The sequence below is a fragment of the Phascolarctos cinereus genome, unplaced genomic scaffold (assembly GCF_003287225.1).
Source record: "Phascolarctos cinereus isolate Bilbo 61053 unplaced genomic scaffold, phaCin_HiC Scaffold_4;HRSCAF=312, whole genome shotgun sequence".
NCBI lineage: Eukaryota > Metazoa > Chordata > Mammalia > Diprotodontia > Phascolarctidae > Phascolarctos > Phascolarctos cinereus.
The window spans coordinates 269,000,015-269,026,261 of record NW_027555847.1 but is presented as its reverse complement, the minus strand read 5'-3'; the positions used below and the strand labels follow the sequence as shown (position 1 = coordinate 269,026,261).

The following is a 26,247-nucleotide window of genomic DNA, read 5'->3' as shown; positions in this document are numbered from 1 at the left end:
AGATAAGAAAACTAAGGCCAAGAGGGTTTAATGACTTGCCAGAGGTCACATAGCTAGTTTGAAGAGTTGGTGAGATCAAACTCAGGTCTTTTGGACTTCAAGTACACCACTCTATCCTGGGATAGGACTAGGTGAGCTTGAAGGGAGCTTCCAGCTGTAAAGCTCGGATCCTATGATCTAATCAAATGAGCCAAGGGGCTAGTAGTAAGGCTTATTAGGAAGGTGACACCTCGTGGAGACAGCATGTGTACTATTCATTAAATAAGGTATGAAATCAACACCTCACTCCATGACCTCCCAGTAGAGGAAAGAATCATTTCTCAGTCCCATAGAGACCCACTGGACACTACTTCTCCCCTAAAGATCTTAACAACTGATAAGAAGTATGCCATAATATTTTTATGATAATGTAGTAGCCTATTCTCTGAACCATTTCTTTCTTTAGGTTTCAGTATTAAACATTTTACATACTCCTTTCATTACTGGAAACCAGTGGTATATCCTGAGATTTGGATAAATGAAAAACATAGTTTCAGAGAAATATCAGCAGTAGATGACATATTTATAATGCTAATTACCTACCTCAGAATTGTGAGATTCTGGAACAAATTATTCTGTTCTTCACGTTGCTTTTCTATACCATGGAGTACATAGGCTTTTTCAGTAGAGAATAACAATGTCCCATTTATGGTAGAATCTCAGGGTTCTAGAATCAAAGGTTTGATTTTTTTTAAAGGAACGCTGCTATCTTACGAGATTTCCTTAACCTGGGGAAATTTGGCCAAGTGCTGCAAACCCTGCTAGGCCCCTGAAGGGAAAAGTATTTGTCAATCACTTACTATGTACAAAGCACTGTGCTAAGTGCTGGGGATACAAATAGAAAAGTAAGACAGCTGTTGCCCTCAAGGAGCTTATATTCTAACAGGAAGAGTCAACATTTATTGGAGGGTTCAGCTTTAGGATACATAGGAAGGCTCTGTAGAATACCAAAGCACATGCTAATAATTTTAATTAATGTCATTGCTGTTGATGAAACCATGTCTGTTTCTGAAGTTGAACATTTGATAATGCCAGAGACTTTGGAAAGAACTTTCTTTTCACAGTTTTCAGTAGCTGTGGCTGCTGAGGAGGCAGCACTTGCAACAGCGGAGTGGCTTCCATGAATGATGGCTTCAGGAGCTGGATTGGAAGCAAAGTCAGTGGTCTAGGGGTTGATGGTATTCCTCAGGCTTTTGGGTATAGGTGTCTGGGCTTCATCTGTTGGGGTATGAGAATAGGTAGTGGCACAATGAAATCCACAGAGTATTGTTTTTCATTTGAACAGCCTTTTGTTACCCTGAAAAGCTGTCATGTAAGCTTTTGGGCCTATGTCTCTTGGGTCCTTCAGCCAGCGTTATAAATTCTGAAGCTGTCTATTTGTGCCAACATTAAAAAGACTTCAAAAGACTTATGGAGGCCTTAAGAAAATGGTGATTGTTCAGGCTTCCCATTTGGGAGGTGATTTGGGGAAACCTTGTGGGACCATGTTGAGTCATGCTTCATATTAAGATTTTCCTTTTTCTTTCCTCCAGGAAGAGTAGGAAAAACTTGTATTTTTAAAGTATTAATTTTTTTTTAAAATCTTTTTCAGTACAGTTGAAAGCAGAATGCAATAAGGGTTATGTCAAAGTAAAGCAGGTATGTGTTTATTGGTTTCCTTGGGTTTATTTAGCATTTTGTTTTTGTTAAATCTTTTTAAATTTAATTGTTTTATTAACCAGTTTTGTTTTAACAAATCATACAGAATCCCAGGGTCCTCAGTATTGAATCCCTTACAATATACAAGCCCTCAAAATAATTAAAGAAAACAATATAAAAGAGTAAGCCAATAGTACCTACAACCTTAGACTTGGGTTATTTTTCGTTTCATTATAAGAAAGATTAGTTTCATAAATTACTACCAACATTGTCCAGTGCTTTTGATTTAAGTTTTATTGCCCTTTGGAGTTGCCTTCATTTATATAATTGTAGTATTGAAGGTCACTGAGAGTAGGACCTGGAGCAGGGGAGTTCCCAGTGCCCTAATATAATGTCTTTCACTTGGTTTTCTTAAATATTTGTTGAATTGAATGTGGTTCTACTTTGTTCATTCTTTTCTCCTAATATATTTTACCATCAAACAATCATATATTAAGTACTTAGCCAGGCACTGGATTATGTTCTAAGGATTCAGATACATAGAATGAAAACATCCCTACCCCATGGTACTTGCATTTTACATGTTCACATGTTCTTTTTTTTTCCTTCCTTTTTTTTGATATGAGGCAGTTGGGGTTAAGTGACTTGGCCAGGGTCACATAGCTAGTAAGTATCAAGTGTCTGGTCTGAGACCAGATTTGAACCCAGGTTCTCCTGACTTCAGGGCCAATGCTCTATCCACTGCGCCCACATGTTCACATATTAATACATGTTCATATATTGATACATGTTTACAGATAAGAAAGTTATAGAATGTATGTAAGATAAATACGCAGTGATTTGGGGAGTCGGGGACACATAAGGGGGATCAGGAAAGGCCTTTTGAAGGAGGTGGCCCTTAGCCTGAGCTTTAAGGAAAACCCAAGATTCCAGGTGGTGCAGGTGAATAGGAGAACATCCTAGGCCAGAGGGACAGACAGCCTGTGCAAAAGCGCAGAGGTAGTGTGTGCTGATCCTCAAGTTGGGCAGTTTGGCGGGAGCCTGCCAGTGTGTGAAGGGGAGTAATATGTAATCAGCAAGAAAGATAGGCTGGAGTCAGCTTGTGAAGGGCTTTAAATACCAAATAGAGGGGTTTATGTTTATCCCAAAGGGTAATGGGGAGCCATTGAAGCTTTTTTCCAAGAAAGGAGTCAGTCCTAACGTAAATCAAACCAAAGTATGAATTCTTTGTTCTATTGTGAAGAAATGCTTTCCCCTCACAGTGGTGAGAATTGCACATATATATGGAGTGGATTGTAAGCTGGAAAAGTCTTGGGGTGAACCCTTTACTAGTGGTATGAAAGAGGATGTTGGCTGGATCTGGAGAAAGTAAAGGGAGCTGGCAGTGAATGAGGTAGGGAGATGAATTGGCCAAGTTACTTATTGGTCTGGCCCAGGCTTGCAAACACGGAAGGCAGATGTACCAGTTCCATTCTGTACTTTTTAGGTTTATTTTATTTTATATTATTTTCCTTAGTTGCCAGTAAATTTCTCTTTAAAAATACAGCCTCTTGGAGTGTCTCTTGGACAAGCTAAGGGGAAAGAAAGCAGTGGCTGTACTGAAGCTCGAAGCATATTAATGATAACAGTGGAGAGATGAAGAAGGGCTGCCACCCTAATAACTCTTAGTATCCCAGCCAATAAGGGTAGAATATAGAAAAAAAAAGAAAACTTTGCAAAATCCTATTTTCCTATAGTGGTCTTAGTTTAGCTACGTTTAAAATTTTCCTTTTTGGTGCAGAAAGGTTTTGGATTTCAAATAATCATCTTAAAAATGAGCTTCTGGAAGCCATTCTTCTAATTAGGGACTTCTGTTAACAGAGGAGAGCACATATGCATGTGCCCCTAAAAATCCTTTCCATTTTGCTGCACTGCATCAGATATGCTCAAGCTACTTGGCAAAGAAAAGACTTCTTTTACCTTAATCTGAACCCTGAGTTGGATGTTCTCCCAGTCATTGGACACAGCCCCAGAACATTTAATACGCCCTCTCACTTTGTCCAAGCCAAGCAGTTTATTTGGCTAGGGAAGACAGTATTGTGAGCTAGTTCCCAGTACCTGGGAAACAGTAGTTATTTCCTAAGTGTTGTGTAATCCTAAAGAAGAACCCCCATCCTTTCCTTACCATCCACCTCCCCTCTTCTCCGTCTCTGCCCCCTCAGTTTTCTCTTTGTTATGCTCGGAGGCTGTTGGAATAGACTGGAATATGAGAATAAGAGACAGTTCCCTGAAATCAGGTTATCATGTTGTTTCTGATAAAATCTGTGAGTTAGGAATATGGCAAGTATACCTGTAAATGTAAAGCACTATATAAATGTATGTTGTCACTCTTATTCTCTAGGAAATTGTTTGAAATCTACCCTGACTGCATTGGTCCATCTGCTAGTTATTTCTCACTTTAAGTACTAAATTATTTTCCTTCAGTATCCTTTCTACCATCCTTACATCCTGCTGGTTTTTTGGTTTTTGTTGTGTTTTTTTAACCTGATCTATCACTTCATCAGGGTAGGGAGCTCCAGGTAAAAAAATTCCTCTACCAATACAGATTGGCACCTACTTTTCAACTTCTAGTCTTAGAGAATTCCTGGGGACTTTAAGAGGCCAAATGACCAGTGGCACACAGCCAGTACATGTAAGAAGTGGGACTTGACCTCAGCCCTTCCTGATTCCAAGGCTAACTATCAATCCATTCTGCTATGCTTTTCTCCTCCTCTCTTCCTTTCTAAATACCAGAGAGTCCTGTCTCATGTCCACTCTTATTCTTATTTCTCGGTCTTCCTTATCTGTTGGATCAGGCTCTATGTTGAACTATAGCAGCATGTGGTACCTGGCTTTTTATTTTTTTAAGCTTACCTCTGTCTCTTTTCCTGAAAGGTAAGGGAGTTGCCTTAGAAAGACTACAATTCTGAGGATTAGTAAAAAACTGAAATAACCTCAGGAAGCAGTTGGTTTTAGATAGAGGCCCTTTCAGATTTAAACTAAGAAATTTTAAATCAACAAGTCTTTCCCTTCTTTTTTGTATCCTCCCTGTTGCCTGTCCTCTTTCCTTTTTTGATATAAACTTTGATTTCTAGGGAGTAGCTCTGTAGCTTTAGTTTTTGCTTTTGTTTTTTTAAAGTGCATGGTTTGGTTTAGAAATGTTTTTTCTTCTCTCCATTGTCAGAAAGTTCTGGTAAATGCAACACAGGTATATTTGTATCTCTTAGGAAACTCCCAGTGTTCTTTCTTTCATAGATGGGAGTCAATCCAACCAGTGTTGACTCAGTAATTATTGGGAAAGACCAGGAGGCCACGCTAAAGCCAGGACAGATTCTCCACATTGTGAATGAACTTTACCCTTACACTGTACAATTTATAGAAGAAACTGAGACACCTGTCCTGGGAAGAGAAAGGAAGAGGAAGAGGCCTGGTGACAATAACCACAATGAAAAGGGTGAGGACAATAAAGCAGAAAAGGTGGTGGGAATGGAGCCCTTGGACCGTTCAGAGCGGACTTCAGTTCATAAGCCAAGCAGCGCCAAATCTGCTGAAGCCCTCAAAAAAGGTGACAGTACTTCCAGCAAAAAGGTGAATGGATAGAGGTAACTCGATAGTGATGACAAGAATGTTACTTGCTCATGGCAAGAAAATCTTTGCGTTTTTCTCTCTAATTGTTAAAATAAGTAATTTTTTTCCCATGAAGATTAAACATGGGAGTGGAGATTTTATTTTTATTTGTTATGTGGCGACGGTTTTCAAAGGCACATCCCAGCAAAAACACAAAGCCCCCACAAAATACATTCTAAAAGAGCGAAGGAAAACCACCTCATAGTGATTTTTATGATAGCACATCCCCTTTCCCGCTTTTTAAGCATCCCATTTATTAACGGAAAGAAAGGATGTATGCTTTATTGTCCGTTGTATTTGACTTGTTTCTTGCTGTTCAGCATCGTGTTCATTTATGTTATTGCCATTATATCCAATGTTCTTTTTGCTCTGCTTTCTTCATGTGGAACACCATGCAAGTCTGCCCATGTTTCTCTAAATTCTTATTTGTTGTTTCTTACAACACAGTATTCCATTATCTTCATAAACGACAATTTCCTTAGCCATTCCCCAGATGTTGGTCACGTGATCATTTAAAAAATTTTTATTGATGTTTTCTGTTTCTTACATCACCATGGTATCCTGTGTATCCCCCCCCACTCTCTGAGAGCCATCTTCTGTGACAGATAGTATGTTTTAGAGCGAGGGAAAAAAAAAAGTCAGCACAGCTGATAATACAGTGAGAAAGTCTGAAAACATGTTCAATGTGTAACACCTGTGAATTTCCATCTCCATAAAGGGGTGGGTTGGGGGTGTCTTTTCATATCTCTTCATTTGAGTCCCTCTTGATCATTATAATTTTGTTACATTTACTTTTGACTTTTTGGTATGTAGTTGTTCTTTCCATTTACATTGTTATAGTTACTGTGAATATTGTTTTCTTGGCTCTGCTCATATAGATCTTTCCATGCTTCTCAGCTTTTATCATTTCTTACACCATAGTAACATTCTGTTACATTCATGTGCCATAATTTTTTTAGCCATTCCCCAACTAACAGGCATCTACTTTGTTTCCGATTTTCAAAAAAAGGTGCTGCTATAAATATTTTTGAATTTATGGGGACTTAAGGCCATTAATGGAATCTCTGGTTCAAAGGGTATGGGATCACTTTATTTGCATAATTCCAAATTGCTTGTCAAAATGGTTGTACCATTCATTTTACAACTCCACCAGCATGTATTAATGTGCCTATCTTTTCACAACCCTCCAGCATTGACTATTGTTATTTTTTGTCATTTTTGCCCATTTGCAGGGTGTGAAGTGAAACCTCAAGTTTGTTTTGATTTTTATTTCTTTTATTATTAGTGATTTGGAGCATTCTTCCATGTTATGGAATATTTTGCAGTTCTTCTTTTGAGAACTACTTATTCATATCCTTTGACTTTTTATCTATTGGGGAATGGCTATTAATTTTTTATATATTAGATACCAAACTTTTAGCCAAAATATTTGATACAAAGATTTTTTTCCCATTTGACCACTTCCTTTCTTGTCCTAGAAGCATCAGTGTTGTCTGTGAAGAAGCTTTTCAGTTTTATAAGTTCACAATTTAAAAAAAATTCTTTAATGTTTATTAAGAATACTTATTTTTGTATAACTTATGTTTCTCAGTATATCTCTCCCTTTTCCCTCCCAAAGAGCCATTTCTTAAAAAAAAGAAAAAGTAACCAGCACCTACAAAAAAAACACCTGACATTATATACCACGTCCATACCCATGATACCTCATTTTAGTCACTTCTTAGTGTGATTCCAAGTTGATTTTCAGCATAGTTAGACCAATTCACAGCTTCACCACAGATGCATTAGTAGATCATGTAGTTTGTTTACAGAATTTTGCTATTACAAATAGTGTTCTCATGAATATTTTTAACACAGTTCTTTTCTTGTTGTCGGTTACCACCTCGGGATATAAACCCAATAGTGGCATTGCTTGGGTTAGAGGGTATGATTTAGAAACTTTTCTTTCCCAATTCCAAATTGTTTTTCAGAGCAGTTGGTTCAGGTTACAGTTGAGCAATAATGAATTAGCAGGTCTAGTTTCCTATAGTCCTTTCGCCACTGGATTTTTACATCTGTTACCAGTCTTTAGCCATTTGATGGGTATGAAGTGATCCTCAGAATTTTTTAAATTTGCATTTATCCAATTATCAGTGATTTTGAGCAGTCTATTGGAGGGTGGTCTGCTTTTCTTTTGAAACTTTTCATGTCCTTTAAAATGGTTAGATTGAAAAATAGGATAATGTCATAGTTGAAGTTTCCATTTGACATAGAATTTCAGATTTTTTTCCATAAGGTGTTATATACTACTAAGATTAGTTTAAAATGTATTAATAAATTTTGTTTTAATTCAACAGGTACTTCTTTTTTTTTAAAAATAAATTTATTTTGATTTATCAACAATCACTTCCATAAGCTTTTGAGTTTCAAATTTTCCTCCCTCTCCTACCTCCCTCCCCAAGACGGTGTGTAATCTGTTATAGGCTATACATATACATTCCTATTAAACATATTTTCACATTAGTGATGTTGTAAGTAAGAATTAGAATCAGTAGGAGGAACCACCAGAAAGAGGATACAAAACACAATAGAAGGGAAAAAAGTAGCAAATAGTGTGCTTTGATCTGCATTCAAACTCCATGGTTCTTTCTTTGGATGTGGATAGCATTTTCCATCATGAGCCCTTTGGAGATGTCTTAGATCCTTGTATTGCTAAGAAGGGTTAAGTCTATCAGTATTAGTACCTAACTGATTATGTTATTCCCTTCTTGAGCCAAATCTGATGAGAGTAAGGTTCAAACAATGCTCATCTCCCTCCCTTCTTTCCCTCTGCTATAATAGGATTTTGTGCCTTTTCCTGTAACGTAATTTACCCGGTGTCTGCCTCCTCCTTTCCTTTTCTCTTAGAACATTTTCTTACATCAGATTAATACACTTACTTGGCTCTATTTAACCCACTTGAGATTTTTTTTTAATCATTACATCAAAGTCAACTTATACCCACCCCCTTTATGTATACCCATTTAACATGGTGTAATAACGATACAGTTCTCAGGGGTTACAAGTGTCGTATTCCCTTGTAGGGATGTAAGCAGTTTGCCCTTATTAATAACATGTTATTTCTTTCTGCCCCATTTACCTTTTTATGTCTCTCTTCAGTCTTGTACTTGAAGATCAAATTTTCTGTTGAGCTCTGGTCTTTTTATCAGGAAGGTTTGGAAATCCCCTGTTTTGTTGAATATCCATCTCTTCCCCTGAAAGATCATGCCTCATTTTCACTGGGTAGTTGATCCTTGGTTGTAATATTTTGCCTTACAGAATATCATATTCCATGCTCTACAGTCTTTTAATGTAGAAGCTGCAAGGTCCTGTGTAATCCTGACTGTGGTTCCATGATATTTAAATTGTTTCTTTCTGGCTGCTTGCAGTATTTTCTCTTTGACCTGGTAATTTTGGAATTTGGCTACTATATTCCTTGGTGTTTTCAATTTGGGATCTCTTTCAGGAGGTGATCAGTGGATTCTTTCTATGGCTATTTTACCCTCTGGTTCTAGGACCTCAGGGCAGTTTTCCTGTATAATTTCCTGAAAGATACTGTCCAGGCTCTTTTTCATCATGATTTTCAGGTAGACCAATTTTTAAATTGTCTCTCCTGGATCGATTTTCCAGGTCAGTTGTTTTACCAATGAGGTATTTTACATTTTCATCTATTTTTTCATTCTTTGGTTTTTGTTTGACTGATTCTTGCTCTCTCATAGAGTCATTAACTTCCATTTGCCCAATTCTAATTTTTAACAAATTGTTTTCTTTTATTAGATTTTGTACCTCTTTCCCCATTTGTCCAATTGTATTTTTTTAGGGACTTGTTTTCTTCAGTGTACTTTTTTCCAGTTGGCCAATTGTATTTTTAAGGACTTGTTTTCTGTAGTTAATTTTTGTCCTTCCTTTCCCAAGCTATTGACTCTCTTGCATACCTCTCATTTCTTTTCCCATTTTTTCTTCTACCTCTCTCATTTGACTTTTAAAATCCTTCTTGAGCTCTTCTAAGAAGGCTTTTTGGGCTTCAGACCAATTCTTATTCCCTTTTGAGGTTCCAGATATGGGCTTGTTGACAGTGTTGTCCTCTTCAGAATTTCTGCCGTGATCTTCACTGTTCTCATAATACAAATCTATGGTACATTTCTTTTTGCTCATGGTGTTTGCTTGTTTCCTGGCCTTTAAAGAGATTGAGCTCTCCTGCTGGGGAGCAGAGGGCACTGACCTAAGCTTCTTGTATTGGGAGCCTAGAGCCTGGTCACTGGCTTTGTATGCTGGGGCCTCCAATGCTGGCAGTTGTGGAGGATATAGGGTTCTGACAGCTTACTTGGTGTTGGGCTGGGATCAGAACACTGGAACTCTAGGGGTAGGACTGGCTAGTGTGGCTCCTGGAGATTTCCCTCTCACCTGGGCCTTTCCTTTCTTTCACTTTCTTCAGCTCCTTTCAGAGGGATGTTGCAGGATGTTTATCCACATGGGGCCCCTTGGAGTGCTGCTTCCTTTAGTTTTGCTGAGGCACTGGGAGAGCTGGTTGCTGTAGAATGCCCAGACACCTGGTGGTTTTCCAAACTGGTTTCCACCGGTTCCCCTACCCTCACTGAGGCACTCAGGGTCCAGGTATTGGTGTTTGCCTGCTCCACCACCTGGGTTTCAGGATCTCCTCTTGGTATGCTGAGGTGGGGCTTTTCCGCCAACTTGCTGGGATTCCTCCCATTCCTCCAGGGCAAGAGGGGCCTTTCTTGTTAATCCCTCAAGCTACTTGGTCTACAGGACTGTTGCACACCATTTTTCTTCTGGTTCAGCTGTTCCAGGGTTTTTTCTGGGCAATATTTTCTAGGCTTTCAGAGCGACTTACTTCTTACCTCAACAGGTAACCTCCTTCTTAAGTACATTTCCTGAAAAATTTAATTAAGTTGTTAACAGAAAGGAGTGCTGTGTCATTCATGTTATCTCAATGTTGTCCTTATACCAGGATTTTATATATCTCATTGTTTAGATGTGGGAATTTAACGAGAAAGAAAAGAGTATCTGTGGTTGCTAATTTTTGCCTTTTTATAACATAAATGTGAGCTTTTGTGACAGAAAAATGCTTACTGGAAAATGATGGTAGAACAGACTAGAAATCCAGTGTACTAGAAAATTGCAAACAGACAGACTTGTGTTGTTGTGAGGAAAGAAAGGTCTTTGTAAACTCTGTTATTATGGTCTTCTGTGAACACAGTCCTTTTATACCATAGGCATCTTTTGGACATTGGAGTCAAGGTTTGAAGATTTCTATGCATGACCCCAAAATGCAGGTAAGATGAAGCACTATATTTGAAATATTTTTAATTCTTTTCAGAAATAACCAACTCTCAGAGGCCATATCTATACTACCAGTGGAATAGAGTGGCGAGAAAAATGAATTTTCTAGGTCTGCAGAACTTCTTGGAGGAAAAGCTGTTCCCTTGGCGGATTTTGCATGTGCGTGTGTGTGTGTGTGTGTGTGTGTGTGTGCGTGCGTGCGTGCGTGTGTACACATCACATACCTTAAGAACCCTATTAAGAAAGTTATATATTAATATATCATGCTGCATGTTTACAGACCCAGTCATTGCATTTTGACTATTAATGGCATTTTTTATATTGTCTGTCTTCTGTGTGAATAATAACAAAACATTTTTTGTAAAGGGCTTCCAGATTCACTTTTATTTAGAAAATTTTATCTTATTTTTATTAATGCTTTTTGGTTTTATATCACATTCATTTCAGAATACCTTCCTCCTCGGCTTAGAGACCTATCCCTTAGCAAAGATTTTTTTAAAAGAGGGAAAACAGTTCCTTAAAGCTAATAAACATGTTTCCCTTGCATCTCTTCTCTAGGGCCCACCTTGGTCATCATTGTCACAGAATGTTGTTTCATTTTGTATTATGTCCATTTATGTTGCATACATAACAACTAGAATATTGTAAATGGAAAGGACAGATTCATTTTAAATTGCATTCCTGTAGTGAAAAACTTTTTGACTCTGGTGTGTGTGTGTGTGTGTGTGGGTGGTGTGTGTGTGTGTGTGTGTGTGTGTGTGTGTGTGTGTGTGTGTGTGTGTGTGTGTGTGTGTCCCTTTCCTTAGCTAGCTACTTTTTAGTGATCTTGAGTCCACTCTGGCCAGGGTCTTGGAGGGGATTGGAGTCGTATGTGAGAGGCTAACATGGAGAGGCAGAATCCACTAGTAAATGAGAAATCTTGTTTCTTTGTGTGTGTTGTATTTTTGTATTCTCTTCTCTTTACTAGGTTTACAAAGATGACCAGGTAGTTGTGATTAATGACAAATATCCCAAAGCTCGATACCACTGGCTTGTGTTACCTTGGATCTCCGTTTCCACTTTGAAGAATCTAAACCAACAGCATGTAGAGCTTCTCAAACATATGCATGCCATAGGAGAAAAGATGATTGAAGAGTGTGTGGACTCTAAGCACCTGCTGTTTCGGCTGGGTTATCACGCTTTTCCTAGCATGAGGTAAGACTTTCCTGTAGTGCTGGGTACCATTTAGAATATTGTCCCATCATGATGAGTTTCTGATCCCTGGCTACAGTTTAGGCATATTTAGTGTTGGCTTTTTGAGAATTAGCTGCACTAAGTAGAGAGAGGGCCCCATCACTAATATTCTGGCCAATTGGTGATGAATTATTTGGTCATGGCAACCCATAAAACAGAAATATGCAAAATGGCACACTTCCTATGCAGCCCTTTCTGATTCTACAACGAGGGGGGTAGAATTGCAGCAGAGGAGTCACAGGGTGCTAAAAATTTCACTATTCATAGACCATGTATAAACTTTAACTCACCTGTTGGTACCCTCAATGTGAGATCCTTAACCAGTGACCAGTGAGTGAGCATATTCCAGAGAAATTGAATTCAATTCAGTAAACATTTATTAAACACCTGCTGTGTGCCAGGCACTGTACTAAGTGCTGGGGATACACAGAAGAAAAAGGCAGACCCTGCCCTGAAGGAGCTTACTATCAATGGGAGGCAGACAACATGCAAAGGTGGGAGGAGATCCCAGGGAGTACTCAGCACAAGGGCATCTTATTCCATAAAGTTGAAACTGGGCAGAAGTGTAGGTGCAAAGCAGAGTGAGCTGGAAGTCTAGTTTCTGCTCTCTGTAAAGGAAGGCTTTGGGAGGAGTTTGGTCCTCTGTCCTCAAACCCTGCAAGCAGAGGCAATAGAAGAGGCATCGTGGTGGTGAGTAAATTGTGTTAGTCTGGATACTCTCACCAAAGGCAAGACTGGAAGTTGGAAGGGGAATCCCTAGCCTTTCCTCAGAGGCAAATAAAGGATTTGACAGCTGGTTTTGTTGGGTATCCAGAAGCAGTAATCCACATTCCATGGGATGTTTGGTCATCTCATGTTGCCGTGCTTATCATAAACATCCAAATGAAAATACTTGTGGGGGGAGCTAGGTTGTGCAGTGGGTAGACCACCAGCCCTAGAGTCAGGAGGACCTGAGTTCAAATCTGGTCTCAGACCAGACACTTGACACTAGCTATGTGACCCTGGGCGAGTCATTTAACCCCGATTGCTTCACCACACCCCCCTCCAAAAAGAAAAAGAAAATACTTGTAGATTTTATGTACCATCATCTGTTGTAGAGGATGAAAGTCTACAAAGAACTCAATAAGACCTACTAAAGTATGTTAGCATATGTTTGGCTATACAGTGACTTCAGTGCAAAGGTGGGATGGGGGTAGATGGCAGAAAAACATTGTTGTATATGGCTCAAGAATAATGAAGCCAAGTCCCTATGCAGGGAGTAAGCTTTGTGTCCTGCTGCTTTGACAGGCCAGGACCTCTCCCTCTCTTACCATGCTGGCTTTGTCTTCCCTGGCCTCTCCACTCACAACACCTGGGAGTTCTTCCGCAGTCTTCTTGGGCAGTTTTGGACCAGAGGGAACTGTTGCTGCTTCTCTTTGGGTTTTTTCATCATTGTTCCTTCTGGCTCATTTTTGGAACTTTGTTGGAGTGTTTGAAAGAGAGCTGAGTCACTCAAGGTCTGACAGGGGTGAGGAACCGGTAGCATCGAGGACACATGTGGTCCTGAGGGTCCTCACATGCAGCCCTTTGACTGAATCCAAACTTTACAGAACAAATCCCCTAAAGAAAAGGATTTGTTCTGCAGAACGTGGACTCGGTCAAAAGGCTGCACCTGAGGACCTAGAAGGCCACATGGGGGCCTTGAGGCTGCAGGTTTCGCACCCCTGTATCTAGGACCTTTCCCATTTCCAGCTTACCTAGAAATACACTAATCGTCTTCTGACCCTGGAGCACTCTGCTCTCTCATCTCTGCCTCTTATTTTCTCTGACTTCCTTCAAGGTTTAATTCCCACTTTGCAGCAGCTCTTTTCCTTGATCCCCTCAGCTGCCCACAGGAGCTTTTCCTCTTAGATTGCTTTCTGTCTGCCAGGTATATAGCTGGTTACATGGTGCCTTTCCCATTAGAATGGAAGCTTCTTGAGATGAGTGACTAATTTTTGCTTTTCTTTGTCTCCACAGCTTAGCACAGTGCCTGTCAATTACTATGTGCTTAATAGATGGTTGTTGACTGGTCTCTCTTCTGAAATTATGGTCATTACACTGATCAGAGTTCTGAATTCTTTCAGTTTTCCTTTATGTTATTGTGGTTAGAATAGTATACATCATTTTGATTCTGCTTATTTCTTTCAACATCAGTTCATAAAAGTCTTCCTGGGGCATAGCTAGGTGGCATAGTGGATAAAGCACCGGCCTGAGTTCAAATCCAGCCTCAGTCCAGACACTTGGCACTAGCTGTGTGACCCTGGGCAAGTCACTAACCCCCAATTGCCTGACACACACACACAAAAAAAGTTTTCCTAAGTGTCTCTGAATTCTTCATATTCGTCAATTTTTTTATAGCACAATAGTATTAATGCTAATTTTAAAGAAACCATTGAAGTACTGGAAAATAATGAGGAAGTTAGGTGGCGTGGTGGATAGAGGATTGGATTTGGAATCAGGGAGATTTGAAGTTTGAATCTTTCCTCAAACATAAGCTGTGTGATGCTGGACAAATCACTTCTCTCAGCCTTAGTTTCTTCATCTAGAAAATGTGGATATTAATAGCACCCACTTCACAGGGTTGTTGTGAGAATTAAATGAGATAACATATGTAAAGTGTTTTCCAAACCTTAAAGAGCTATGTTGCTAGCTATCATAATCATCATTTTAAACTTCTTAAAACTGCACTTAAAACAGCTTTTTCTTCATCTTTTTTTCACCCTTTCCCTCATATAGCCACGTGCATCTTCATGTTATCAGTCAGGATTTTGATTCTCCTTGCCTCAAGAATAAAAAACACTGGAATTCTTTCAATACAGACTACTTCATTGAGTCACAAGGTAAATAACTTTTCTTTTTTTAAAAAAAAAGTTTGTTTAATTTTCCTATTTCATTATATCCCTGAATTAAGTCATAATATAGATCTCCCCCTCCTAAGTACATCTTCTGTTTCTCTGAATAAACTATTATAACAACCCCCAAGAACTGTCCAGATATTTGGGTTGGTCTTGAATTTTTTTGTATTGAATGTTTGAAAGAAATGAACCATCTGCTGGGAGGTGGACTTCTTTCATTACACAGATTTGGCATGCATGGAGTAGCTGTTACATTTTGTTTGGAAAAGAGGTAACAGATACTCACTCAGCAGATCTTCTGCAGTCTCTCAGTGGTCTTCTATCTCTTCTATCACATTGTTAGCTAGATCCTTTTGGAGATAATATTGCTAGCAGGGAAGAGGTACTTATAAGTATGAGTTTCTGAGGTTAACTTGATCTGTGGTTGCATATAAATGTCTGTGGATTTACTGTTGTTTTGCTTTTCTTAGATATTTTCCCTGTCACTAGGATGGATAATCAAGAATTGGCTGTGGTTTGAATAGTGTACCAGAAGGGAGATAACATTTATGGTTGAAGTAGAAAGGTTATTAGTCACATAAAGTCTAGAGCAGAGCCAGTTCAGGGAAGCTAAATCCCTTTTCAGGGTGCTCCTCCTTTTTTCTGATTCTTCCAATCTGAAGGAAGACTTTGGTATTTCATTTCTCTTCCTGTTTAGAATTTAAGCCTTGCTTCAGTGAGGGTGGAAGAAATTATCATTATATATTGTCCTCTGCTCTTGAAATCATTTGCCCAGAGTCAGCCTTCTCTCACCATCATCTCATATGACTCAGATGCCTTCCCCCACTGTTTCCTCCTTCACCCCTCTCCCAAATGGAGATGTACCCCTTCTCCTTGCCAAGTCAAACCCATCTACATGCATAAATGCTCCCGGTCAGTTTTTCTAGCAGATTTCCCCCTCTTATCATCCCCATGGTCTCTCCCCTTCTACTGCCTATAAACATGCCTATGTCTCCCTTATCCTCAAAAACCCATCACTTTAATATTTCCATCACCAATAACTGTTGTCCCTTTTTTTTTATGTGGCTAAATTCAGTGAGAAGGCTGCCTACAATTCATACTTTCGTTCTCTTTCCTCTCACTCTCTTCTTAACTCTGTGTAGTCTGGCTTCCAGCCTCATCATTGCACTGAAACTACTCTCTTCAAATAGACTGATGGTCTATTATTTGCCAAATCTAGTGACTTTTTCTCAGTTTTCTGCCTCCTGATCACTTTGCAGACTTTGACACTGCTAGTCAGCCTCTTCTCCCTGATACTCTTTTTCTAAGTTCTTGTAACACTGCTTTCTCCTGGTCTTCCTCCTACCTCTCTGACCATTCCTAAGTCTCCTTTGCTGGATCTATATCCAGGTCACATCCTCTACTGTGCGTAGTTACCAGGGCTCTGTCTTGATTTTCTCCCTCTTTTCTTTCCTTTGGTGATCTCATTGGCTTCTGTAGGTTCGATTATCATCTCCATGTAGATGATTCTCAGAGACACACACACACACACACACACACACACACACACACACACACACACACACACACACACACACACCCCCACCCCTATTTATTGGATGTTTTGTGCTGGATATCTCCTAGACAATTGAACTCAAAATTGAACTCATTATCTTTCCCACTAAATCCTCCCTTCTTTCTAACTTCCCTATTACTCTCGAGGATACCACATTCCTCCCAGGGGAAAGGAAGGGAACAAGTATTTGTTAAGCACCTACTGTGTGTCAGGGACTGTGCTAAGCGCTTTACAGATATTTTCTCTTTTGGTCCTCACAACAACCCTGGGAATTAGATGCCATTGTTATTCCCATTTTACAGTCAAGAAAACTGAGGCAGACAGCTTTTAAGTAACTTGCCCAGGGCCACACAGCTGGTAAGTATCTGAGATAGATTCAAACTCAAGTCTTCCCAACTCCTGCTCAGTGCTCTGTCCACTGTACCACCTAGCTGCCATGTGACTCCTTGACTCTGTACTCTCCCTACCCCATAGCCATTCTGTTTTTAAATCCTGTTGATTCTACCTTTGTAATGTCTCTGGTATTTGCCTCCTTCTCTCCTCTGACCCTGCTGCTAACAAGCTCTCATTGCCTCATGCCTAAACTATTGCAGTAGTCTGCAGATGCGGTCTCCCTGCCACAAGTCTCTTCCCACTCCAATCCCTTCTCCACTTAACAATCAAGGTGATCTTCCTAAGGTACAAGTTTGACCATGTCACCCCCTCTTCAATGAACTCCATTGGCTCCTTATCACTTCCAATATCATGTATAAAATCATCTGGCTTTTATAACCCTCCAAACTTGACCTCTCCCTACCCTTTGCAGTCTTCTTACATGTTGTTCTGTGACCCAGTGACGCGAGCCTTTCCATCCCCCTATTTAGGGCATTTTCACTGGCTATCTTCCATACTGGGATGCTCTTCCTTCTTTCCCTGTTGTAGATTAAAATCTCACTTTTCCCATTGAGATTACTTACAGTTTATCATATAATTTTTGTGCATTATCATTTACATGTTATCTCCCCCATCTGATTGTGAGCTCATTGAAATCAGGGACACTTTTTGCTTTACTCTGTGTCCTCAGCACTTAGTGTGATGCCTGACATATACGAAGCACTTAATAAATGAAATGCTGGCTGACGTGATTTGACTACTTTGTCCCTTACTACAAGCTTTGCATTGAAAAGGTTATAATTAGGAACTATCTTTTGCCCAAAGTCATAGGACATTAAAAAAGTTTTTAACTGATATATTTTTGTATTTTGCATCACTACGATATCTTCCAATATCCTTTTCTCTCCTCCCTCCCAGAGAGCCATTCCATGTAACAAATAATATTTTTTTTAAAAAAAAGAAAAGATAAAAATCAGCAAAACCAATCAGTACGTCAAAGTCTGAAAACATATGCAGTGTTCCACGGCCATGGACCTTCCAACTCTGTGAAGTGATGGGACAGGAATTTTCTCATATTTCTTCTTCAGGGCCAAACTTGTTCTTTGTAATTTTGCAGCATTCACTTTTCATTGTTTTGTGGTGGTTCGTTCCCTTTATATTGTTGTCATTGTACATATTATTTTCTTTTTTTCATATTTTAAATTTTAATTATATTTATTTAAATTTTTAAAATTTATTCATTTTTAACATTCTTTTAAAAAATTTTGAGTTCCAAATTCTTTCCCGTCCCTCCAGCACTTCCAACAACAGTTAAGAAGGCAAGCAGTATATCAATTATACATCTATATCCACTTAAAACCAGAGCTCAAGAGCTTCCACTGATGGTTTCCTTTTCATGTCAGATAGAGGCAACAATTAGTTCAAAGCAAAGGCATTCAATGGAAAAAAAAACTCAAAGTAAGAAAAGTTGCAATGGAACATTCTCCACCTATAAAAATAGGGTATAGTCTTGCACAGAACATACACCATCTCATATGCAAAGAAATCATTCTTTAGAGGTGCATATGTAAGGAGCGTGGCCAGGGCACATGAGTGGTTGGGTAATTCACACTTCTACCACTCTAGCATTTTTCTTATGGTGATGTCATTTCACTGCTTTTCCTGGTCTACTTCTCTCTGGGTGTGATCTCTTTGAGCGTCTTTTTCTGCTTATCTCTGCTGGCTATATGGTGACGACTGATCATATAGTCTTAGCTGGGTACTGCTTAGCTGGTCTCGTGATTGCTACTGGGCATGGTTGTCTGTGCTGGGTCTGTAGTCACTTTTGGATATTGTTTCGTGCTACCAGCTTCTGGGCTCAGTTCTTCTGAACTTAAGTGACTTGCCCAGGGTCACACAGCTAGTAAGTGTCAAATGTTTGGTCTGAGGCCAGATTTGAACTCAGGTCCTCCTGACTTCAGGGCTGGTGCTCTATTCACTGCGCCACCTAGCTGCCCCCACTCCCCCTTTCCCATTTTTATGATCTCTTTGGGATACAGACCTAGAAGTGGTATTGCTGGATCAAAGAATATGCACAATTTTATAGCCCTTTGGGCATAGTTCCAGATTGCTCTCCAGAATGGCTGAATCAGATCACAACTCTACCAGCACAATGAATCAGTGTTCCAGTTTTCCCACATCTCCCATTTTGCTTTCTTGTCTCTGCTTACTTCACTTTGCATCAGTTCATGTGAGACTTTCCATGCTTCTCTTTATTCATCATATTCGGGTTTTTTTACAGCTCAGTAATATTCCATTACGTTTATGTATCATAATTTGGTTAGCTATTCCTCAGTCAATGGATATCAACTCCATTACTAATTCTTTGTTACTCTAAAAAGTGTTGCTACAAATATTTTGGTGTCTATGAGGACTTTGTCCTTATCAGTGACTTCCTTGGGGTATAAACCTAGTAATAGCCTTCCTGGGTCAAAGGGAATTAATTTTCGTAATTCTGAATTGCCTTCCACAATGGTTGTAATGATTCACAGTTCCATCAGCACTGAGATGGGGTGTCTCTTTTCATATTCCCTCCAACATTGACTATTCCTGATTTTGTTTGCCAGTTGTCAGGGTATAAGGTAAAACCTCAGGGTTGTTTTGTTGCCTGTCTTTTATTATTAGTGATTTTAGGCATTTTTTCATTTTCTTAGTCACTTGCAGTTTTTCTTTTGAAAACTTCATATTTTTTGAACCCTTTGTGGAAAGCCATTGGGGATGGCTGATAATTATTTTTCTCATATGGCTGTTTTCCTTTTTTATTGTAGATGCATTAATTTTGTTTGTTCAGAAGCTTTTGTTTCATGTAATCAAAATTATTTCATCATCTGTAATTTTGTCTCTCTCCTGTTTGGTCAAAGATGCATGTTTTGTGTAGGGTATTTTAATGTACAGTAATATAACATATCTTAATGAAATTTCATCTCTTACAGTAGAAGACATGAAAGTGTAGAAGCAAGCCAGGTTTATTTTTTTCTTATGTGAAATCTAGTATCCACTGAGTGGATTCTAAAATGTGACGCTATACTTAGAAGTTCTTTAGTTCAATTATCTGAACCTCATCTGTTTATCCTATTGAGAGTAGTCTAAATCTCTCTTTTTTTCCATCTACAGATGTAATAAAAATGATTCAGAAAGATGGAAAAGTGACTGTTGCAGAAGGAACATCTGACCTTTTGAAGCTACCACTGCGTTGTCACATATGCAAGGAGCAACAGCCCACCATCCCCCAGTTGAAAGATCATCTCAGGAAACATGGATCAAAGTGATTTTGTTGAACTTACCACTTTTAAGAAGCAGAAGAACTAGTACTCGTTTAATTAAAATGAATAATTTTTTTAAATGCCATGCCTTATTTTTCCAACCATGAAAGTGGGTGTTTAGTCACATTTCCAGGTTAAGAATTTACATATGCTAATAATGGATTGAGATCAACTAGATGTTGGAGTAGATAGAGCGCTAGGCCTGTAATCTGGAAGATCTGAGTTCAGATTTGGCTTCAAGTAGTTATTAGCTGTGTGATCTTGAGAAAGTCACTTAAGCCCCATTTGCTTTAGTTCCTCATCTGTAAAATGAGGACACACCAGAGAAGGAAATGGCAAACCGATCCAGCATCTTTACCAAGAAAACCTCATGGTCTTTGTCCATGGGGTCACAAAGAATTGGATATGACTGAATAACAACAAATAATGGGTCATCTGTTGTATGTGAATATGATACTCCAAGTCATTTAGGCATACATTTTAAAGGTTGTTTTTCTAGTAATAGCCATAGTAAAATTACTTGCCCATGATCATACAGTCAGGTATCAGAGCAGAGACTTTTTCTGCTGCATTGTACTTCCTCAGGACCAAAGTAAAGGCAAGTGACCTACAACCTTGGCTTCTTTAATATCATGTTCTAACAGACAGTTGATGTCAACTTTTCAAATTAGGGCTGTGTTATATATTTTCTGTATTAATGATTCAGGAGGCAGTATGGTTTAGGAAATCAAGTGCTACTCTTGGAGATGGGAAGAGCTAGGTCCAAATCTCACATTGAATTTGTGGCACCATTGACAAGGCAATTAATGCTTCAGAGCTTCGGGTGACTCTACCAGTATATATTACAGATGGTTGGTTAGATCAGTAATTATTGACTATATTAGTAACAGATATTGTTTATTAAAATGTTAGTTATTAAGGGCCTTTTGAAGCAATTTATGTTGTTCTGCTTCAGGAAAGTGTCTGTTCAGACTCTAAGGAAAATTTAAATGTAATCTGGAGGAAATGGGTTAGTAAAATTTAACAGTCTTAGGATGTAAGTAGTTGACACTTCCAGAAGGTCAGATCAGAAGCATAGGAAATGCAAGAAGAATGTGTGTAGAACCAAATAACTTCATTTTTTCTTAGACAAATGAAGATATGGAGCTAGCATTAACTCCTATAGAGTCTAGGCTAATTTTTGTAGTTTCTCACCTTTAAAGATAGTGAAAAAATGAAGTTCTTGATAGAGACATGTAAAGCTATTTTGGGCTGCGGTTTTTTTGAGTCTGCAGAATTTTTTTAAATCCCTGCAATATTTGCCAGTGACTAAGCCTGATCATATAATTGCTATTGAGCATTCAGAAAAACCCAATTAGGGAAATTCACTTTCCATTAATACAGCAACTTAAATACAAATCAGTAGCTGGTCTCCCTAAGATAAAGTTAGTTCAAAGTTAACTCATGTTGTGTGTACTTTTAAGACTTGGTTGATGTCTAGTTTTTACTGAACTTCTTTTAAAAAAATTTTTTTGTTACAAGCGATGGCCTGTTGAGTGCGGAAGGGAAGAGCAACATCACTGGAAATGAAATGATACAATACTATAACATATCAATAAAGATTTTTTTAAAAGAAAAATAATTTCCTCAGTAAAGATCCCCATTAAACAGGGATGCCTTTTACAGCTCCACAAGTTGCTACTCTACTCTCTCCAGTATTAGCTTCCCTCTGGATGTACTCAGCTTTGGGGAGGGCAAGTGGTTACACATCCTACCATGGAGAAAAATATTTTTTAACAAAATACAAACTGCTATGTTTGACAGAGAGGTGGGGTAGAAAAGGAGACACCACTGTGTGGGGAGGAGCTAAAGGCTTTCTCAGATTTCTCTTTTCTAACCCTCTTCCCCCTGGTCAAGTACCCGTCGTGGTGTTTCCCTGCCCCCTCCTGCTTCTGGTTGACAGCATTACTGATTCTTGTATGCTCTGTCCGACTTTGGCCTAACCATTCCTTGTGTCCTTGAGCTCCTTATTTGATGTGTCTTTCCCCTGGATTCTGATGTTCGTGTTCAGGAACATGATCTTGTTTCCATATTGCTTTCTTTCCCTTAACAATTCAGTTTGGCATTTCCTGACCCAATTGTATTCTAGTCTCCAGTTAACACTGTCTGGAAGAGCTAAGTAAGGTGATCCTCTGACCCTTCCTTTGGCATTACCACGAGGTAGCGGCCCTTTGCCTAATGCAGGAGAACCCTTGACTGTCCTCCACACAGATACAACTGTTTTTTTCTGGTCAAGAATTCAGAAACAAACAGGTGGTTGGACTTGCCCTGCCTATACTTTCCTCCAGGAAACAGAAAGAACTATTCCTAGAAAAACTGAGAGGAGATTGCCAGCAGAACTCTGTGTTCAAGTGTTTTTGTGAGCTAGTCTCCAAATTTAGATTTTTAATACATTTGAATAGCTTGGAAAGAAGGAAGGAAACAGTCAAATTTATTAAGTACCTACTATATGTTAAGCACTGTGCTGAGTGCTTTACAAACTGTCTTCATTTAATCCTCACAACCCTGGGAGATAGATGCTATTATCCCCATTTTACAGTTGAGGAAACTGAGTCTGGTTAAATAACTTGCCCAGGGTCACATGGCTAGCATGTGTCTAAGGCTGGATTTGAACTTGGGTCTTCTAGACTCCATGGCCAGCATTCTATCCACTGTACCACCTAACTCAAGAATGGGGGCTGCCTCATAGGTGTGTTTTTGGAATGGCTAATGAAGAGGTGGTGTGTTACAATATAAAGGCTAATGCGGAGTTAAGGTCTGTGTCCAAACTCCAACTCTGCTAATACAGAGTTGGCATTAGACAAGTCATTTAACCTCTTGGAGACCTCAGTTTGCTTGATTGTAAAATGAGGGCATTGGCCCTTTCTATCTCTAAATCGAGCTAGTCCTTTCTGGCCCTAAATTTATGACACTGTCTTGTTTCCCCCTTGCCAGAAGGTCTTTTAGCGATCCAGCTGGCCATGGCACTTATATATACCCAACTGATATTAGATACAGAGGGGAGTACTTTTGACTGTGAAGAGGCCAGTTAGCCTGGTGAGCCTCAGTGAGTCCAGCCCTGGGTTTCAGGTACACATGACTCAGAGAGGAGAATAAAGATCTGCTTGCTCAGTTCACTTGGCCAGACTCTACAGTGGCAAGAGCAAAAAAGATGTTGCCAGCCAAGTGTGCTTTCACTGAAGGGTCCTGGTGACTCTACAGACAGCTGTCCGCAGAAGCCTGTACAAGGATGGTGGCCAGGAAATGAACCCTGCCTGCAAGGATAGGAGGTGACATTTTGGCAGAGGGATTTGGTATTCCCTGGAACACAGTGAGTAATCCCTGGATATACCCTTCCCAGGCCAGAAGGGAAATTCTATTCTGTACTGGTGCAGTCAAACTAGAATCATACAAACCTACATCTGGGATGTGGGATCTAGGGTCAGAGATTTAGAGGTGTAAGGGACCTGAAAGGACAGCTTATCCAACCTCATTTTCTAGGTGAAAAACATGCGATGGGGAGATCCTGTGATTTAGCTTTAGAGGTCACACAGGTATTAAATGATCCCAAGACTCAAACTACTTTACGCTTCTCCTCGCCTTCCCCCCACTCCAAATCTCTCTTCCTGATTAATACTCCATCATCACACTACAGGACTTTGGAGTTTTTCTAGTGGCCACCAATTTCCTGAATGGTCTTCTCCCCAAGACTGTTTTAGGGTTGTAATGAAACAGTAAATTTTTATTAAAAAGAAATCAGTCCCTGTATAAAAATATGCTTGCTCCATTGACAGTCCCTGGAGAGGCCCCTGTCTGTGGCCACTATTGCAAAGTTATCTAGGGCTTGACTTAGATTTATAGTTTACCACTCAAGGGGCTGGTTGAACTTCCACCAGAGAATTTCCCCTGTGCTTTAGGTCTGTTAATCTATAGTGGTTTGGGGGTGCCTGCCTACCTGGACTACAAGGCCACTAAGAGGCAGTAGAGGCATAGGAACTAGTTTCTGTTGAGTTCAAAATAGCATCTTGGATTTCCAAACCCTTGCTTTGAACATAAATATAACTTTATTAAGGAAATAGAGGTTAACTTTCTTTTAAATGTAATCAGATTTCCAACTTGGTGCATTTTGCATACATCTACGTGTGTGAAAAGACAATCTATCTGCATGAGGCACGATGTAGTGCCACAGCTGCTCAGGGAAGGAGAGAAGCTTGTGGCTTAAGAGATTCTTCAGGATAGATGCAGAGAGAGAGAGGAAAACAATTTTGTAAGCTGCGGACAAGTTGGGGGAACTGACTCCAATATGTCCTTGATTTCTAGCTTGCCTCTTAACTCAGAGAAAACTTCTCCTTGGGTGACATTAAGGCCTTCTTTTTTGGTTGGAGCTGAGGCCTTGTCTTGGCTCCCATCTAAAGAGCTTAATCACATGTGTATCTTTTTTCAGTATATTCTAATTTGTATGATTTCTGTGATTTCTGTTTTCTTGGATAAATGGGTTCGCTTGTCATTCCTCTATTTGTAGCAGTCGTTTATGGAACCAGCATTTGGTGGGAAGGGGCCAAGGTGAAGGATGTCAACTTAGAGCTTTCATCCTTATGAGTGACCAGGGGAGTGGCTTTTATTCCAAACCTGTTGTACCCATAGACCAGCAATATTTGGGGATGGGAGGGTGTGGGGAGAGTTCACTATCCCTCTTGGAGGTATGTTCCTTCTAGTCTCCTCAAGGTAGAAATCACAGCCTCCCTTGGGGACTGGTGGGCCACATTTCAGAGATATCAATTCATGCTACCCATGAGCTATACATCTATACATTTAGACAACCCATGTGGACATATATATCTTACATGGCCACAGCTGTCAAGCATTTAAAAAAGTTTGGTTTTTCTATCTTCATTTCTTAATATACCTTCTCCCTGCCCAGTGAGGTTTTCTTTATTAAAAAGATTTAGGGGCAGCTAGGTGGTGCAGTGGATAAAGCATCGGCCCTGGAGTCAGGAGGACCTGAGTTCAAATCCAGCCTCAGACACATAACACTAGCTGTGTGACTCCAGGCAAGTCCTTAACCCCAATTGCCTCACTTAAAAAAAAAAGATTTAAAAAGAAAGGGAAAAAAATGATCATGAGGCATGATCAATCCAACTCTGTCATTGTTCTTGGATGAGATGTGTCATTCTATTTCCCTGTGGTTCCATTCACCTTCCCTGTAACCTTCCGAATCAAAGTGTTCCTTCCTAGCCATTACTCCTTTTTGTTGTTTTGCCCATTAGGATGTAAAGGCAAAGGCAGGGGCCACGCCCCTGTAATCCCACCTACTGGGGAGGCCGAGAATGGACCAGATGGCTTTATAATCAAACATCTGAAGAGCATTTAATCCCTATACTGCATACATAGTTTACAAAGATAGAGAAGCAAATGTTAGAAATAGGCTTGACACCAAAAAGTTAGTATCAAGAAAATTTATTAAAGAAAGTCCAGAGGATTTAGACGTTTCTGGCCAGAAGCGGGCTTCACCCCTCTTCAGGAGGGGTGGGCCCTGAGTGCAAGGGCAAGTGTGCTTTTATGCAGTTGAATTTGGTATGAAACCTCCCAGGCCAGGATTGGTCCAACCCTTCCCAGGTTACACCTTTCCTTACATGTTTCCCCTTGATATGCTCAAGTATGTTCCCCCTCCCTTGGTTATACGTCCCATGACTTGTTAATGAGGCTCTAATTTTATGCGGGGTGTGTTAGATGATAGCAATGAAGTTCATTAAGCAGGCACACTAACATTTTTCAGGTGTCCTCAGGTTGACCCTAACTGGTCTGAGCTGGCTCGACCCCTATCTTGATTTTGGGGTCTTCTTGGAACAATCCACTTACTTCCTATTGGTCAAGCCCAGCCCACCTACAGTGTACCACCTCCTGGGACCTTTGTTCTTTAAATCTGTGCATTATTCTACCTGTGGAAACTTAAGCCCTTCTAATTCTAACACAAGGATTCTGTGGATCCACAAAACAGTAGAATACTTGTTTTCTAAAGCCCCTCCAACCTAAAAACTACAAAAACCAGAAAAAGGACCCTCAGAGCATAACTAAAGTTGAACCCACAAGATAAGGACAACCACACAAGGTGAAAGCTTCATGAAATAACATTAGAGGACTGAAATACCACGCACAGAATTTCAGTGAGAAAGGTTCTCAGAGGCTTATCTACTCTAACTTGAACAAGAATTCCTAATACAACATGCCCAAGTAGTTTGAAGACCTCCGA

At 39.7% G+C, this 26,247-nt stretch overlaps 1 protein-coding gene across 6 annotated transcripts in view; it reads left to right on the top strand.

Moving 5' to 3' along the window:
* Positions 1-20,059, top strand: part of APTX (aprataxin) — a 29,286-nt gene extending 9,227 nt beyond the window's left edge. For 2 of the 6 annotated variants that reach the window (XM_021004624.2, XM_021004625.2), the window contains 6 exons: positions 1,631-1,677; positions 4,951-5,283; positions 10,575-10,634; positions 11,609-11,835; positions 14,632-14,735; positions 19,831-20,059. In XM_021004624.2, coding sequence (XP_020860283.1) covers positions 1,631-1,677; positions 4,951-5,283; positions 10,575-10,634; positions 11,609-11,835; positions 14,632-14,735; positions 19,831-19,985 — 926 coding nt within the window. In that variant the 3' untranslated portion in view covers positions 19,986-20,059. The remainder of the gene's footprint in view (positions 1-1,630; positions 1,678-4,950; positions 5,284-10,574; positions 10,635-11,608; positions 11,836-14,631; positions 14,736-19,830) is intronic. The other 4 variants (XM_078153051.1, XM_021004628.2, XM_078153050.1 and 1 more) reach the window with 4 other exon arrangements.
* Positions 20,060-26,247: the final 6,188 nt, after the last annotated feature.